Source organism: Lampetra fluviatilis, chromosome 24, assembly GCF_964198595.1.
Source record: "Lampetra fluviatilis chromosome 24, kcLamFluv1.1, whole genome shotgun sequence".
Taxonomy (NCBI): Eukaryota; Metazoa; Chordata; class Hyperoartia; order Petromyzontiformes; family Petromyzontidae; genus Lampetra; species Lampetra fluviatilis.
Window position 1 is genome coordinate 12,018,401 of NC_136298.1, and position 19,419 is coordinate 12,037,819.

At 48.2% G+C, this 19,419-nt stretch overlaps 1 protein-coding gene across 2 annotated transcripts in view; it reads right to left on the bottom strand.

Annotated features, from left to right (window-relative positions):
* Positions 1 to 19,419, bottom strand: part of TMEM59 (transmembrane protein 59) — a 58,696-nt gene that overhangs the window by 23,797 nt on the left and 15,480 nt on the right. For both annotated transcript variants that reach the window (XM_078867742.1, XM_078867741.1), the window contains exons 2-3: positions 7,741 to 7,846; positions 1,351 to 1,445 (exon numbers count right to left, since the gene is read on the bottom strand). In XM_078867742.1, coding sequence (XP_078723868.1) covers positions 1,351 to 1,445; positions 7,741 to 7,846 — 201 coding nt within the window. The remainder of the gene's footprint in view (positions 1 to 1,350; positions 1,446 to 7,740; positions 7,847 to 19,419) is intronic.

Consider the following 19,419-nt stretch of genomic DNA (forward strand, 5'->3'; position numbering starts at 1 on the left):
CTGTGCACACAACGACAAAGGTCCCGCCGCCCGTATAGTCTTCAGACTGTTGGGGCAAGTGTTGTTCGCGAGCGTCTACGAAGGCCGGCGTGGCAGGTGCAGGGGGCCACCTTTGTATTCCTAGCGGAAATGTTTCCACATCGCACCAGGTACTCATTTAAAGCCGAGTCGACCCAGGGGTAGGCTCAGGACCGGTTCAGATACTCGTCACCGATGTTGACCGTGAGTGGGAATCGAACTTGGCTCGTCGGGTTCAAAGCGCGGCGTGCTACCACTGTGCCACCGCTCCCCTCGTACGCACGCACGCACGCACGATAGCCACTTCCCCAACCAGCGGTGGGTGACACCACCGAGTGTCTTGCTCAGGCTCCTTCTTTGAACGTGAAACAACACGAACTGTACATTCGGCAACGCTCGCTTTCTTGGCACCGCTTGTTTTTTGCACCTCGTCATCGCCGTCCAATTACTTTTCCTTGCATTTCCACGATGTTTCCATTTAAACATGGACTTAATGTCTCAAAAGGCTTTCTGAAACAACAGCAAATGTTTTGGCATCATCCGCCGCTGATGATAAGAATCTGGCTGCGAGCAAGCAATTTAATTGCTAGAGTTTGTGTGTATGTATATACCACCCACATAATTTATGAGACGGAACACTTCCTTGCTAATAATATCTCTGCGGCGTTATATCAATCAGTGAACCCTGCATGAGAGAGGAGAGTGCAATACCCATTAGGCTGCCCAGCTGACCGTAAACAGGAGTTTATTTCCCAACCCAAATCATCTTCTTGCGAACGTTTCTCCCACTCGCGAGCGTCCTGCTTTCCGATGCCTCTCCACGAATCTTCGATCATCCATCGCGATCATCAGTGCCTTTTTTTGGTTTTTATATGACTATCATTTGGTTTTCATACTCAGACAAGTCTCACTGAGTCTCAAGCCTCTTCAGTTTTCGCTGTAGGGAGCGATGTAACAATGTGCAATCCCAATTGAGTAGCAGGTAATAATTAAACGTTGGGATGTTTGGCCAATACCAGTTACATTTTACGATTATTAGTTTTTTTAGCTATGGGAGGGAACCAGAGAACCTGGAGGAAACCCATGCAGAACAGAAAGGTACCCAAGTCAGGAATCGAACGCAGGCGCTTCCTGCTGTGAGGCCCGAGTGTTAGAACGGCGCCACCACCATGGCAATCGTCTCGCCACGTCATCTTCAGTCTCCACCCCCCCCCCCCTCTTTCTCGTCCCCTCAACGTTCACGGTCTGACCTCTCTCTCTCTCCAGGGTACCCTTCTGACCTACTGACCAAACGTCCTGACCCACACGAGAGCTGCACAGAGATGTCTCTACCTGTTTTTGGCGGAGGACAGCCAGGGGCTGCTGGCTGTCGCAGCCGGTGCTGCATGCCACCTGCTCCTCCGCTCGCTTGTACGCCTCCATGCAAGCTGCACACAAAGACAAAGATCCCCCCCCCCCCATATAACCTTTAACAAATTGTTGGGGGCAAGTGCTGTCAAGCGAGCGCCCGAGCTGCACACATGCACGCGTTCAGACATGCATGCACACACACACATACCGGCACGCACGTGCACACAAACAACGGTCGTGATTTGCATTTACCCGGGCTCTTACTCGGCAACTCATTAAGGACACCGAATTGAATCTCCCTCCTTGGCCTCACATTCACACAACAGGCAACGTACGCATATTAAAGAGGTGGGCTTAACGCCGCTTGCTTGTTCCCAGCCAGGCTGCTGAGCACATACAAGCTGCAATCCATGCCCCACCACCACCGCTGCTGCCGCCGTCAGCGATCCCACTCGCCGCCCACATCTCAAACACACCGCCGCCGTCACCACCGCCTCTGCTCTGTGGAGTGAAGCCATCTGTCCCTCAAGCGGAGAAAATGCTAAACAATTATTGCAAGCGCCCAAGTCCCACAATGGCCGTAAACAGCCGAGCACACTCACCAACTCCGCACGGAATGCAAACCGTGAAATTATACAAATTGGGCTTTTTTCGTGCACTAAACACAGATCATTATCTGTGGTGGACACTTTTAATTTGCATAATTTTATGTCATTTATTGAGGAAGTGAAGCGCTGCGAGATGGATTATGTCTTCCACAGGAGTAACTGTACTTGGGTTTGTAGGTCTCTCCTGCAGGAAGACAATGGTTAGCTTGCTTAAAGATACATCTGCAACGCCTGCGAGGACATCGACCGTAACACACACTTCTGGGGTCTCAGGCGGTTGCATTTGGCAGAATTAGATGTGTGCCCAATTCCTTATACCTTTACTAAACTTAAGAAACACGTACTATCATGGAATATACCTTCAAAAATACGAATGCTTGTTGATGGCTGCTTGGCATTTTGTGCCTTTGCACCTGTGCCTGGCAATTGATAAACAAAAATAGCCGGAGCATGCCAGCGCCGGGTCCAACGCAGAAGACGCCGAGGGCGCTGACTTGGCCTAGGCTGCCGTAACAGCCACCGCAGCCGAGGGTCAGCCACCCGAAGCTCTAGTGTCCATACTCGGGTCTCCTTGGTGGTACCGACCCGCTGTGGATGCGAGGTGTGCTCCAGGCCAAGCCATCTGGACAACACGAATTTCCTCTCCAAGGATGGTAATGTGGCGCAACGTCCAGGCATCTGTTGCTCGTGTATTCCGCACTCGTACGGAGGAAGCGTTAGGGGTGGCCATCCCCCCAACTGGCCAAAAGCCCCCTGGCCCCCCAACCCACCCTGCAACTCTCACATCGGTCTGCAGCACAGTCCTTTATAGACACTTAACGATTAGCCCCCCCCCACCCCCTCGCAATTATGCGACTCGTCACAATTAAATGAACCTTTCACAATTCAAGGTCTCATTCCATTCAACCTCTCATTCCATTAAATCTGGTTTTCAGAGGTGGTCAGGGTCTCATTCCATTCGTTCAATTCCATCGTCTGATTGACGAAAATGTGTTTTACTGACAGCGGTGAATGCAGCACCGGTAGTGGCTGATGGAATGCAGATGGAGCGATTAAAGTCAACACATGCAAAGAAGAAACAATGTATCCCTACATGCACGATTCTACGCGTGCAACGTAAGCGTGAGAATCGATTTTATATCGAACGCTGACACAACGCATCGTTAAGTGCCAATGACGCTGCAAACGCAAGCAGAATTGCCGCGCGATGGATTTATTTATAGATTTCCCCCCCGCCCCCTTTGGGATGTGGACGTTGCTAGAGGAACAGCGTTCAATGCCCTTCCCTCATTGCCCCGAGGTGGCGACGATGCCGGGCCTTCTCCTTGAACTTCTGCGGTCCTTGTGGTGCGTGGCTGTTCCCATAACACCTTCCGCCAAGACAGCTGCGGTTTCACATAACGAGGCGGCCGGGCAGCACGCGTTTTGCAACAACATTTTTTCCTCCCTTGACATCGTAAAATCTTCCTTTAAAAAAAAACATATCTTTGAAGCAGAAGATGAGTCAGTGCTGGATCCAACCACATTTGCAAATGTGATTTGTAACTCTGATCCTTGTCAACAGTGTATGGATAGTTACATTTTAATGTGCAATTTTATTGAGGGAGGCGTGTTGTCGTGGTGTGGTATGAGACTGTTTTTGTTGTTATGTTGTTGCCTTGCCCGAGCTTGCATTTTTTCATGAAAAATCGGCAGGAATGTATGTACTTATGCAATTTGTACTCCAATATTTTGTTAAAACTTGCTGACCCACCGCTACTGGACATCTGTAAAAAAAAAAGAAGAGAGCTACATAGCTCATCGGATTCCTCCCGTCTAAATAAAGATTTTGATTCTGACGTGTGGCCAAGAAGGCGACACGGAACCAACTTGGGATCTGCACAGAGCTTTAAACACCAGCGACGTGCGGGTGCTGCTGTGCCAAGCGCCGGTGCGGGTGCTGGTGTGCCAAGCGCCATCAGCATCGGCTGGTCTGAGGTTGTACCGTAAACAGTGGCATAAAATGAGAGTGTAAAAAAATAAAAATTGAAGATATTGGAACTGGAATGATAGTGATGAAATAACGCCGAATATAACGGACCACGTAAAAAAGTAAGAGGCCAAAACGTGACCAAATTAATTACGTTTAAAAAACATGCAAAGGCTAATGTATAATGCTAATGTATGAAGCTAATGTCTAATGCTAATGTTGGGGAAAATTAGGTTTTCCGCTCATGGCTAAGTAAATTGAGAAAAGGCGCCAGACTGTGCAGTCTGGCTGATCAAGTGAATACATAAGGAAGTGAGATCTGACAGATTGATATCACCTGACCCCAGCGGTTTGGACTGAACCATCTGCAGTCGTTGGAGGGGGTTGGCTATTCGGAGAACCGCCAGCACGACGTCGCGTATCCAACTCGCTGGGGACCGAGGTCAAGGCGGATGCGCGAGCACCTCCAGGGAATGACAGTCACACCGGGGGAGACTCGAACTAAAATTATGACGTGGGAAAAAAATTGTGACTTAGGGAAAAAACCGGTGACTTGGTAAAAAAAAAAGCACCAACTGCTTTACACCTGGGAAAACACTTCACTGCACCTTAGAAGTAAGCGAATTTAAACGAGCCGAATAATCAGTATGCAACAAGGACATATTTGTGATCGCCTATAGCGAATGACAATTACACCGTGCACAAACACTGCACTGGGTATGGGCAGTTAATTGGTCATGGCAGATATGTGACGGTCGGATATGCAACGTTGCACTCGATGCGTTACACCAAAGTTTAAGATGCCAGACCCTCATTACACCCATGTGCATATTAATGAAATCCACTACAATCAGCTTAACAGTGCCAATAACAGTAAGTTTAATTGTGCGATTTCGTTGTCAGTGCTTCACAGGAAGAGTTATATCACACAGCTGTAGTGGCGGTGCTGTGGCAGTGCTGTGTGTGAACACGATGATCCTCTTGAGCATCATCTTTTGCCACATGGGTTGGCATACAGGCTTCGAGTAATACGAAACCACAATACTTACACTTCCATGTGAATAAAACGATGCCCACGTTCAATGGTAATGCATTCTCTAACACACTTTGGTAATGCTCTTCACAACGTCATCACTTAGGGATACCCCTATTATTGAGTTTTTGGAGCCCAACCTTCTCTCCCACTCTACCAATGGGTGTAACCATCTATCACTTATTTACCCGAGTCTATTCATCTTAATTACCGGATCCATCAAAAACACAATACAAAACCATTTAGACTCACTCAGGGCTGCTTGACTGCACCAGGCCACGTCAGTATAAATGTGGATTCACAGATCGCTGTCTGTGCAGACCTCTAAGTGTTAGCAATTTGTATTTGTGGGGTTTCTCCAGGTACTCTGGTTTCCACCCACATGTTAAATTAAGTTCTTAAAATGGAATTGGCAAAACATGTAAATGCAAGACCCTTATATAACACTGTTTGATTGAGATTAAGTAAGCCTTCACTGCATAAATTATGTTTTTGTACTCCGTAAACAACAAAGTAACTTAACACTTCTCTCTTGTTACTGAAGTCTACGATTGAATCTGCAGGCTTGTGGATTGAGAATTATTTGACGGTCACCATCCAAACCAAGTGAATGGGTCCCACTTAGAACAGAAACTTACACGACCGACGATAAGCAACCAACGCGATTCGATCGCACTTGTCGCACACCGCAGAAATCCAAGTTGACCACAAACGAGTCCGTTTCTTTTTGTTTCTACCCGCGCACTGAACTCTCAACCCCACCTCCCCCCCATGTTCGTTGAGAGGCAGGGGCTGGAGGGTGACCGTTACTCGTGACAGCGGCGCTGGAGCACTCCGAGGCCACGCGCAGCGATGCAAAGCGTCTTGGAACAGGCCGACCTCCCCCCTCCCTAGTGGTCAACGTGGCGTCGTCGCGAGCGTTCTCGCGGCGTTGTGGAGAGCTTTAATCTGCATTTTGAGGATCAACTTGTGAATTGTGATCACTCTTTCAGGTTCACTAACGAGCACTTTTACCTAACAACAAAAAAAATAAATTTCAGCTTATTACATTTTAGCGGATGATATTCACGTTAGATTGATGCTATGCCAGTACTTTACTGTATGCTGCATATTCACTGTTGGCTCTGACCTGATATCAACAACTTATGACCCAAAACGTTTATTGCCACAAGCCGATCTCAACACACATCAAGAATTTCGTTGTTATTAGGCTCAGAACTATCTGATGATCACTTCCATGAGCAACATTCGTCACACATTCTGAAAGAAAAATATATTTGTTTACATCTGCCTTGGAACACGCTTTACACTTTATTACTGGACTCATCAGATATCAGAAGCTAAGCTGGGTTAAGGCTGGATGGTCCTTGGATGGGTCACCACCCTGCCCCTTAAACGTGTGCAGTAGGCATTGCGGGCAGCAGAGGGCAATGCAGCAAAATACAGTGTTGTTCTGTAGTCCCCCCCCAACTGCACAAACCATCGCGGTGAAGTCAAACAACGCTCACTGCCTGCACGGCATGGGGAGGGGGGGTCCTCAACCACGATTTAAACTTCATGTTGCTCACCAGCAGTGTGTGGTGAACATGTCCAACAGATGCCACCAAGTTGCCCGGCACGATTGTTAAACGCTGACAATGAACACTTCGGGAACATTCAGTGCAGCGCAGCAAAAGCGCGTAAAAAAAAGCATTGCGATGTCGATATGGATCGTGGTTAATAAAATAATAATCAGACCAGGGTCCGCTTCTAAAATTAGACGTCGCCCGTTATTTCTTTTGGCAATGATAAAGACGCCGGCGCGTTTATTATTTAATTAAAAACAATCCAACGTGACGGCTGTGCAACGATTCAGTTTGTTTTTATTAAAATTAGAACCTATCAACTCATTTGTAATATTCACTTCGGAAGAGCCAATAGCGCCAACGGAAACATATGGCGGCATAAAACACGCGCCCTACACATCAGCCGCATTAACTGCCAAGGTAGCTCAGGCGTGGAGAGTGGCGGCTTTACGATCATTAGACGCCAAATTCTATTCCCACATCTCAACCCTTCATTACTTTGGGGGGGGGGAGGGGTAGGTTTATTGTATCGCGGGGTGTCGTACTCGCGTGCCGCTGGGCCGCATTACCATGCGTATGACCCACGGCAAAATACAAATGCTTTTCCGCGTGGCCCACAGCCCCGCTATTTGGTTCCCGTGCACACCGATCTACCCCCCAACCTCCCCCTGCCTGCTGGTTATGCCGCAAGTGCTGCAAACCGTTCCTCGACCACGCATTAAAGATGCAGTCGACCAACTTGCAGAGTCAGCTGGAGTGGCTTGCAGCTCCAATAACTCTGATACCCATGTTCTAAATCAGGGAAGGGAAACCGGTTCCCATCTCAGGGTCCAATAGGATTTTCAAGAACCTTTGGCAGGCAACACATTACCACACCCCTTTGGCATTATCTAATAATAACGCAAAATATAATTAGGGCCCGTACTGCAATACTGCAACGGCTTCCCTTTCACCAACACATGGATGTCGAATTACTGTCGCAGTTCAGGAGTTATACAAGCAGCAACGATGCTTCCGGTGAAGATGAACACATCATTTTCTGGCCATTTCGAAGTGACAGGCCTCTCGTGGCCCATATGAAATAGCCCAGGGGCTAGATAGGGCCCAAGAGCTGTCAGCTCCGTGCCCTTGCTCCCAAGGGACGAGGGTAGGAGGCAGGAAATTTTTTGCGTGTGCGTGCACAGCAGCAAGACTCACCGGCCAGACACTCGTAGCGCGTGCCGTTCAGATCCACGCCATCATCCACAAACTGGCAGATGGAGAACAGACGGCATCCCCGCTCACAGGCCAGGGTGAGCCTCTCCTGCAGGGAGAACACATACAAACAATGCACGTAAAGACAACGATCCCCAATATAACAATGCAAAGACAAAAATCCCCCCGTATAACCTTAACAGTCTGTTGGGACGTGTGCTGTTAGCGAGCCCCTGTTAAGGCCGGAATGGCACACGAGGGGGTGGGTGGCCAGCAACCACGCCCGGCCACCTTTGTCTCCCTCGTGCCGATGTTTTACACACTGCACCAGGTAATCATTTGAGGCCAAGTTGACCTAAGGGAGGCCCAGGACCAGTTCAGATAATCGTCACTGCTGTTGGCAGTGAGTGGGAATCGAACTTGGGGTCACCGGGTTCGTAGTGCGGCACGCTGACCGCGATACGACCGCTCCCCACTCGTATAACAATGAGCGCACAGCCACAGACAAGCGTGCAGCTCAAAGCAAAAACGATTAGACGAGGCGACCTTCTCCTGTAAAGAGGATTCCGCCACGGCAAACTCTTCATTGAAATGCAACAAATTAGTTGGCAACGCCGCTGAATTGGCAGCGATGCACACGTACAAATAACAAAAACTCTACGCATTTCCATAACACTGTGGCCGTGAAAGGAGAAGTATATTATAGGCGACGTTTCGGCCAATGGCCCTCCTCTTCCATGGCAGCTGATGCCAGGGGGGGGGGGGTGGAGAGTAATGGATGTGGACCAGCGTGGATCCTGACATAAACACAAGGAAATAATGCACAAACGCACACACCACGCAGCTAAGGATGAAGAGATGAGACGCGCCCACCACAACGAGAAGAAATGTTTTTGTCCATTCCAGTGGCCTCTTTTTCTGCACATTGTAATCATTCATGTCCGGGAAAGATTTAATCGGTTTGAAGTACGGATACTTGGAAAATCCGAGGGCGGTATTGATAGAGTTCCCAGTATCAAATCGGAAAATCTGAATTGAGCGCTCATCTCAGGTTTTAGCTGTGCACCAGCATCTTACAGAAGCATTTTGTCACCCACTTCATTTAACGCAATAACGCACTTGAGTTCATCTTCAGGAAAACCATGGAAAGGGCACACACAGCAAAGAGCCACCCCCACCACCAACAAATAATTTGCTCAAGACAAAAATCAAAACCCGAGCTAAAAACCTAATGAACACAACATGAAGACCAGCATGGAACGATCAGCGAGTGAGAAGTTACCCAACTTAACTAAACATAAATCTCCCACCGAGGGCTTCATTTATATCGACTCGCTACATTGCGGGGGCATGTTTGAGGTCAACTCGTCCTGGATTAAATACCAGGTGACAGCCCAATTAAGGTCAACGAGTATAAAAGCAGAACACAAAAAAGATATCGCCACAATCATTTATTCGGACACTTCACAATATCCTGCAGGGACTGCACATCGCTGCAAACAGTGCAAAGTCGTTTTTCGTGCTCTCTTTTAGTCCCCCCCCCTCCCGATACGTTCCATTCATTGGCTACCACATTCTGATAAGCTCCCCCCCCTCTCCTCCCCCTTAACTTGTATTTAAGAACTTGCATCTTGGAATCCCTGCCTCACTTGATACAGCAAATCTGGCTGTGACGGTCCCACCTGATGACGGAGACTTGTGTTGCCTCCGAAACGTCGTGATTTTTTTTTATTCTTTTAATTAATTTTAATTTCATTTTTTACCTACGTGACTTTACCGAAAAAACTAAGAGTATGAATCCTTGCAGTCACGAAAGCTTCAAATCTAGAAAAAAGTATTTTTTGTTTCAGGAGCAATTCTTTGTATTCCGGTGCATGCGCCACTTGGCCCAGCCAGACGACAGCGTCAACATCAGCGTCGACATCTCCAGTGTTCGGTGCTCTCAATGCTACCCTCCAGTCTGCTCAGAGGGCAATCCCCTTCCTCCACTCGTTGATGACCCGGTCTATCAGTGCACTAACCACTTACACGACCGACCCGCACATAGCGCGCACACATGCGCACATTCGCAAGACGTAAATAACAAGCACAATTGAATAGACGCTCACATGCAACATAAACCCAATAGACGACACACACGTGAAGCAAAGCCACAAGGATCACTCGTATAGCCATAAAGACTGCTCTGGAAAGTGTTGTTAGAAACCACTGATTGAGGCGAGCATGGCATAGGATGGGGTAGTGTGGCCAGCAACAAGCCTGGCCTAGTGCAGATTGTTTACACATTGTAACAAGGTACTCATTTAAGGCTTAGTTGACCTAGGGAAGACTAAAAGAAAAGTTTCGGATACCATTTGTCACGAACGTTGTTAATTGCTGGGCATCAAACCCAGGTTTCCATGTTATTAGAACAAAGGTTCGGAAATTGGGTTCCCATTGTAACAAAATACATACAAACAAACACAATGCAACACACATGAAAACGCATGCAACACACGCAATACAACACAAACACATTTTCAACAAAGCAACGTAAACCGCCATTGACCACAAATTGGTGGTTACATGAGCACGATGCTTGGATTGGGGGCTAGGTGCACTCTGGAAGCCACATAAAAAGTTGAAGGCGAGCTGGTAGAAGGTCACGGAGCAGACACAGGTGTTATGGTTATGGGTTAAATGAGTGAGATGACTGGCAGATGCACCACCTGTGCTCTGCCACTACGTCAACTTGATGCATTTTAGCCGCCCGGCGCTCTGCTTATTGCATCGCCCCTCCGCCTCCCATTTTTGCCGGAGGGAGACTGCCTCCAACTGCCAAGCAGTGCCTCTCATGAAGCTTCTCCACAGCGGCTGATCGTGCCACCGCTGGTATCAGTTGTTGGTGAGTTAACTCATCTCCAAGTCCTCCTGTACCACATCAGCCCATCTTTGCTCTAGCCTGTGCCATGCCTGTTTAGCCCCCCTATCCGGCCAAACAAAATCTGCTGTAACGTGGTGGCTGGGTATGCAGGCTACACGACCCAGCCAATGTGTCATTGTAGACTGTAGGAGCCCATTGATGGAATCATGTCCAGATCTTTCAAGGCTCTTTCTAAGCTCTTCACACAATCCAGCTTCGTTAAACCAGGATGGATCGTAGACAAAGTACCCTGACTATTTTAAGCTAGCACAGGTGTTTCTGTAAAAGGCATTATTTTGATTGAGAGGACATGGATTTTTCGGGTGACAAACCAGGCAGATTCAACACAGCATTTAGACAGACGATGAAAAGCAAATGCCACTCGACCAATCAGCGTGAGACACGTGCCACTCAATGGAGCTGGCCATTAGCACACTGTCCTGTATGGGAACTCTTCCACCCGCTCCGCATCCACCCCATCACTCATGGAGATCAGACAGCCACTGTCAATGGGGGGGGGAGGGGGGTGCATCCTCCAACCTTTGAGAATCCTCAACCTCTGCAGGGTTATCCATCACCTGTCCCATGATGTTGTTTGGGCCGAGTGGCTCTCCTTCCCCCAAGACATGATGAAAAAAATACTTATTAAATCTGCAGGACCTGATCAGAGGGGCCAGAGATAGGATCTCCATTCTTCCCATTTGGGACAGTAATGAGATGGTGCTGCGAGTTACTTTTTTGCGCGAAATTAAAGGACGATTTGTAAATCGCAGGTTTTTGGGGAAATTCCTACATCATCTGTAACATGCAAGCTCAGCTCGACGCTGTGATCTGTGAGCCATATGGCCACCTCGGATCAAGCAGATCTTTAGAAAGTGAATCTTTAAAAAGTCTTAAAAACTGACTGGACACGAAGTTCCAAATGTGTTCCAATCATGTGATAAATGAAACCCCAAGTTGCTGGTATTGCAGCATTGTGCACCGCCTCACAAAAAAAAATCCCCCATATAGCCTTAAAAGACTGTTGGGGCAAGTGCTGTTAGCGAGCACCTATGAAGACCGGCCTCGCATACACAAAGATAAAAGATCCCCCGTATAGCCTTAACAGACTGTAGGGGCAAGTGCTGTTAGCGAGCACCTATGAAGACCGGAACGGTACACGAGGGGCTGGGTGGCCAGCACCACGCCCGACCGCCTTTGTCTCCCCAGTGGTGATGTTTACACACCACACCAGGTACTCATTTCAGGCTGAGTCGACCTAGGGGAGGCCCAGGACCGGTTCAGATAATCGTCACTGGTGTTGGCCGTGAGCGGGAATCGAACTCGGGTCGCCGGGTTAGTAGCATAGCGCGCTAACCGCTACACTACCGCTCCCCACACACAAACACACACACAAAAAAAAACACCCAATTCAGCCATGAGAGCTCTAAGGCCAGCTTCTCTCGAGAGCTCACAGAAAAGAAGCAGAATGGACAAGGTGCAATGACACCAACAGACACGCACGCGGAATTCCATTTAGTTTCGCCATGTGTGCCAGGCCCAGCTGCTCCCTTCACGTATTAAGCAATCCTAGTCCAATGCAAAGGAAGCAGCATATGCAGGGCTGCACAAGCAGATCAAGCTCCCTCGCCTCTCTGGAGAAGCAGCCTGAATGGGGCCAGAAGTGGCTGTGAAAACAGCCAGCACAAACGGCACACTTCTGAATCAAAAGCGAAGGCCTGGCCTTGGGTTAAGTCTGCGCACGTGTGAACATGGATATTATTAAGCGCAGCACTGATAGATTACATTGGGCTTGCTACCCCTTGGAACAACTAATTATCGTGGAAGCACCCCGGAGGAATACGGCAGGCGATGCATTCGTTACGTTTCCTCGCCTCCGCCGCGCACAAATAACTGCCAACAACATCGTTGAACAAAGGTGCGGTGGTGTCAGAGAGAAGGGATTGCCTGGGCCCCAGATAGCTGCGTGCGTCTAGGCAGCCGGCTCGATTAGCACGGCCAGTCAGCATGCTCAAATTCGCTAACAGTTTTGATTCCTGCAGCAGCCATATCAATTATTATATGGATGTATTAACCTAATTAAGTTTAAGAAAAAAATAAAAAAGGGGACATTTAATACAATAGGCTTTTTGCGCAGTCATTTGTGACAAGGGTTGAAACAATCAACTCGCTCCACTTGAAAACGCGCTGTAATCATGGGGTGCCATTTATTATTATTATTAAAGCAAATGTTGAAAGAACCAATTGACTATTCTTGTTTGGCAGGCATACAATTAAGGTGCGGAGTTGGGGTCAAGAACTGTTTGTGGACACTACACATGCTGGACTTCTGCTTTCGACAGTTCCGAGTGGATAGCGTCGACAGTGATGGCAGCGCCACCCTGGAGGCTTATGTTTATAAATTAGAAGCCTCTCATTAAAAGGGATTACTATCATCTTGTCAAGGGTACGAATTGCACATCTGACAGAATGTGGAACGATTTTACTGTGACATTCACCGCGCTTGCTGAAAGCAATTCCACCCACGCTCCCACGGCGTGGGACACAGTTGTTATTTCGTAGCGTTAACATTTTTTTTTCTCTAATCAAAATTTTACATTTTAAACCCAGTACAGTGGTGGGCGAGACCGTGAGAGATGGTAAACAGAATCAGAATATTGATTTATACCGGAAGAATCTGATGAGCTATAAAGCTCTTTTTCAGACCTCAGAGAGGTCTCCATCTAGCAATGGATTGATAATGACGGACGATGATGATGATGAATCAGTGCAAAATGACATCTTCCCAAAATTGCACCACAAAAAAACACTTAAAGAGAGGCTATTGTTGAAGAAGAATCTTCGAAAACCTGAGCAAAGATGCTGGATAGTGGAACCCATACCAGTCAGGCACTGTGTAAAGGTGCTGCAAAGCGTGCTCCGTTCACCACAGCTCGAAGGTGAGATACTGATAGAATTAGAAGACGCTGATGATCACTGTGTATTAACATGGGGGGGGGGCGGAAGAGTGGGGTTAGTGATGGTGCAGTGGTGATTTCACTGCACCACAACCTGTGGCTTGAGTTGATTCCCGGTCATGGCAAACACCAGTCGTGAGTGATATCCGACTGGTACTGGCCCCCCAGCCCTCCTTTAACAGCCCGCATTGACCGGCGTGGTGAATTATGATCATAACAATCCTCACGGCCATCGGGCGGTGAGGGAGGCCCTCATCCAGCAATGGGTTGACAAAGGGTGTGTACATTCTGATTTTAATAACACGAGATGCTTTGGGCCTGACCTTTGCTAGATACAACACGCAGACCTCTGTTAGATGAATCAAAACCTCGTTGGAGTGGAGGCAGAAACGGTGAGATTAAAAAAGGCTGTAATTGGCAATGAACAAGCTGAAGAGCAAGACGAGTGAAAATGTCAGCCAAAATGAGAGAAAGTCAGAGAGGATGACACACGCCGAGATGGAGTGACGGAGTCCGTTCACGCGGAGGAGGTGAATTGTGGCATCACGGCCGTGCGGGACGGCGATGGTGTCGGGCGGGGCCTTCATCCAGCAGTGGATAAAATATGGCTGATGATGAAAGGCAATTCAACCGCTGACATCATGCAAACTAGTTCTGTGTCGAGCACTCTGACCACTCGGCTATCCAGCCACAAGCACAGCTACCAATGAGTGGAGGAAAAAAATGCAGTGTACCATGGCTCTGTGTTTCTATGATTTGGCCAAGATATGCTACCATGTGGTTCAAAGATAATTTCTGAAAGGATACAACTGCGGAAAGACACTGTCAATGACAACTGCAGGAACATTCTGCCGTTTGCCCATGGAAGCCCCATCGAGTCTCAAGGCTTCTCCCTTTTAGGAGCATTCTGCTTTTGGATGTTTTTGCCAAATTCCACGAATGACTATTGGCATGCGGAAGGAAACCACATGCCGAAAAAAAACCCCCATAATTACGAGGGAATTAAACAAAAAACACTGCACCGATGGGTTTAATCACCCATTTGCTGTCGGGTCATCTCCTAGGCAGCCCACAGCCCAGCAGGTTAGGGAGCTCCACCAATCTGTGCGACCCACGAAGGCTTGCTTGCACGTGCTATAGCCATCTGTGAAAAAGAGCTTCATAACCCATCGGATTCTTCCAATCTAAATATTCTGATTCTGGATTCCAGGCATGTGCCACCAAGTCCAGTATAATGATGTAGGTACTGTATGCTGATCATGATGACAGTGCATCAGTAGAAATGTACAAGGGCCACACACTGGAATGCTTTATATGGCTGGCTAATTGCCTTTGTTGTGAACATTGTATTGCTTGATACGGCCGGCTAACTTCCTTTGTTGTGAATTGAAAAACGCTCTCCTTTATCGTTTAAACTTCACAATTTCTAATTGCGACAGTACAAGTGCTCAGCTGCTGCGATGTAAAAGCGCGTTGCAATTGACGACCGCGCAAATGCTGCGTGCTTCCTAGACGAAGGCTCACAGTTGCGCTCAAGAGCGGGGTGCCACGCTCATTTACCATGGCACAATTCATTTAACCCGTTTGTTCAGCACAGGCTTGCATTGAACGCTGCGCAATCTGAACACCACCATCTTCCGTGCCAGCGCGGTGCCCTCACGGTACGGGTGGTGTCTTTTGTCCAATGCCTATTTACTGTGCCAAGCGAGAACCTAAATTTAAAAATTATTTTACGAGGTATGGCCCATTGAGCTATTCGGCTCTTTTTCAGAATCGACCTGGCCACAAATGATAGCTCAACGAAGCGGCTTACCACGGGGAAATTTATAGCAGCCAAATACTCTTAAACGCGTGTTTCCAAAATGCGATGGGAAAAACTGGATCCGGAGAAAAATCTACGCGACCACAGGGAGAGACACGCGCGCAAACTCCAAATATACAGTGGTCAGGTTCAGGATCGAACCCACGACCTCCTGGATACCAGGAGAGGTAGTTAACATCTTGCCACATTAGTCCTGTAAGACGACATCCAAATCTTGCTCGGGGCCAAGCAGGACCATGGCGTGAGGTTAATAATGTTTTGTCTTGCACAGTACATCAAGGCCACAGCCTGATTTCTGCGGTAACGACATAACCTGGTGTCTCCGCAGCCACGCCAGGCTAGTCCGGCACCGACCCTGGCACAGCTCAGTTGTGCCAGTGGAAAAAAAAAAGGTATGGCAGACAGGTGAATGGGCTCAGCATTGTAAAGTGATACCCCCCTTGCAAGCACAAAAATGTTTAGGGGTGACAGACCGACACGTGTTTTTGTATTTCGCCACAATAGTCTGTTGTGACAAACGAGTTCGGCAAATGAAAGATGTAAAAACAGTAAAAAGTGAATAAATACTTTCAAAGGGTTGCACCGTGAACGGGGGGAGGGCAGCTGCCCAGTAGGAGACAACAACAACCGCCATTCGCCACTAAGTGGCGGTGACATCACCACAACGCCAGGCTGTGCACCTTGAGGCCACGTGAAGTGTCGAACGCCCGCTGGCAGGTCACGGGGCAGACCCAGCAGATGCCACAGGTCAACTGAGACGACTGGCTGATGCACCACCTGTGCCCCCGACTGTGCCAACTTGCTGTGCTTTAGCCACCCGGCGCTCCGCTCATTGTTGTGAGCGTCGCTCGTCCGCCCTCCATTGTTGTTGGAGGGCGACTGCCTCCAACTGCCCGGTAGCGTCCTTCACGAGCCTCCTCCACAGAGGCTGATCTTGACACCGCTGGTTCCAGTCATTGGCAAGTCCACTCAGCTCCACATCCTTCTGTACCACATCACTCCATCGCTTCTCTAGCCTGTGCCGCGCCCGTTTAGCCCCCTCGATCCGGCCGAACAAAAGCTGTTTAGGCATGCGGTGGCTGGGCATGCGGGCTACATGACTCAGCCAACGCAGCCTTGCCTGCCGGAGGAGCTCACCTGTGGGACTTTGTCCAGATCTTTCAAGGATTTGTGAGCTCCTCACACAATTCAGCCTGGTTAAACCCAGGATGGATTGTAGGCAGGAGAGCTTAAATGTTTCTAACTAGCGAAGATGTTCCATTAAGGGGGTCCACGTTTCGCAAGCGTAAAGAAGGGAGGGAATGACTGTGGCCGAGAAGACCTGAAGCTTCGTGCGGAGCGACAGACCAGGTAGCTTGTTCCACATTGTTTTCCTGGCCGAGGGATATCCCCTCACCCAGGATCTCACAGAAATGCTCAGAAAATCTGCAAACCTGTTCCTGGGGGTCAGAGATTGGATCACCGTTCTTTCCCCTAATGATGGTAATAGGTTTGGCACTGCAGGTTACTTTTTGATGGAATTCAAGAGCGGTTTGTGATCGTAGGAGACAACCACCCGTCACACCACCAGCGAGACCTCTGGGAAAGCTTTGGTAATGCTTTAATGAAGACAGGTGAGATCACCCTATTGGAGCGTGCAATGCGTCGGCTTCTCTCTGGGCACGCGGGCTTGACTCGGGAGCGCCGTACCTCCGCGCAGAGCTCATTAGCCGTGTGCATCACGAGCCGAGAACTCCCCAACGCCAGCAAATTGGGTTTCGCGCGAAACGTATGCGGTGTTTTCACAAATCCTTTGCGTACATTTTAGGCGTTGTTTGGCCCATTTGCACCTTAAAAATGTTTTGGTTAAATCGGTATTCGTGAAATCTCCATTTTAACTACGAAGAGACAGTGAGAGGCTGTAGAGAATCCATCGGCTCCGTTGCCGCTGCCCACGGAGGAGCTGTAAACCGACCTCATCGGGAACAGCAGTGAAAGTTGCAATCCTCGTAACATGTGAGAAATATCACCGCCAAAGGATAACGTCCACTGTAGAGTACACAGTGGACAAATCGTGTATTTGTTGAAACATTTCAGCCAATATTTTATTGTGGGGAAAAACTGGCAAATCAATGCCAAGTTCTGCTGATGTAACAGTCCGTTTGCCAAAGTCCAGCAGAAAAGGAGAGCACAGAAAGACATAAAAACCCTGCTGCCTGCTGTATATTTGGAGTTTGTGTGTTTTCCCCGTGGTTACGTGGATTTTTCTCTACATTTACAAGCATGCATTTAGAGTATTTGGCTGCTGTAAATTTCCACACAATAAATTTCCACACGAGCTCTCATTTGTGGCCAAGTCGCTTCTGACCAATAACTATACAGTTCAGTGGGCCTTACCAGGTAAAATAAAAAAAATTGTTAAGTTTTTTTTAATTGGGCCATCGACTGCTCAAGTTAACGTTTCAGATTTGAATTCACTGAAAGCCAACACACACAAGTGCTTACGTCCTCGTACACTCCGGTAATCAAACGCACTGTGAATAAAAACAATGTGAAGACTAATGATGACATTGCCTTTGACTGGGGGTGATTATCACGGTTCGCTACGTACGGTGCGATAGAAGTTCAACGCACGTACATTGTATAAATACAAACCGTGTAAGTTATAGATTCCAAATGTTTATCTACGCGTCGGTATACGTTTGCTATGTACGTGTCAGTTGAAACCCTGGATGCCCTTGCAATCTGGACGTTTCATCTCAAGCATTTATCCAGGTGAAATATTTCCACAATGTTAACAATAATAAGATATTCACTTCGCGCCGAACGTGCCGCGTGCACTAGCAGCACCAGATTAAATCCCACCATAAACACATGCACGCAACGTCAACATTTGGCTACTAAATGACTTTTTTTACTCGGCGCGCAACCCACGTGTGTGTTTACAGATAAGGAGAAGAAATCGCACAAAACAGCGCTGTCCTCGGAGCAACGATGTCACGGCTACACCAGCAGAATGTCAAGATGCGCTCCACACGCGGGCGATGTCTCGCGCACCTGCTTTTCTGTTGCCGTCTAATACAGGAGTAATGGATGTCTGGATGGTGCAGGGATGATGGACACAATCCAATAAGTGTGTTGACAGCACACAGGTCAACACTGCTCGCCGCCCGAGCCAAATTGCACGTTGTCAGTGGTTCCGTACTAGAAGTGAGCACAGCAAATGGAGTAGATAATTGCTCGTATGGATATATTAGGCATTCACAACTGGATTTGACTTCACACCCGAATTCCGACGAGAGAAAGAAAGAGCACCTGCCACTGAATTGCAGGAATATAACCGTCTCCTCACGTAAAGCCTTAAATCTCACTTTCAAATATTTATTTTTACCCTTTAACAGAGCTCTCACTTGTTAAGAAACCGCCTAACTGTTGTGTACCCAATTCTACCTACCGCTGGTTGAACAGATGTGCAGGTGGGGGGGGGGGGTTTCAGAAACTTTCCCTACGATTTCAACTCCCGCGCCCGGACATGGAATTGAAGCGGCGACCTCTAAACTGCAAGTCCAGTGCGTGACCCATTGCACCATGGCAGCAGCGCTCTTGAAGAAATTAACGACTGGCTCTTGCTCGAATTGTTGTGATAGTAACTGTTACGTACAGGGACTTCTCTTCTACTTACAAATATTCCACTTACGAACTTAAAGAGACACGAACAAACCTGTCCGTGTGTCCAGTTGCCCTTTCGGACCGAGAGTCGTAAGTTCAACCGCCACGCAATAGATGGCGGTGGTGGAATCTACATCTGCAGAACATGAAAAACCAGCGGCATCCACAACTACAGAAGATTATACAACTATTAAAGCCATTCCCCATGTTTAGTGTGCATGCCGTACAACATGTTTGGAATCGAAAGGAGTAAAGTTGGACTTGCCAACAGACCTCTGGAACCTAACTCGTTCTTAAGTAGAGGAGTCCCTGCACAGTAAAAAGCCACCAAGTGGTGATGCAACAATGCATCG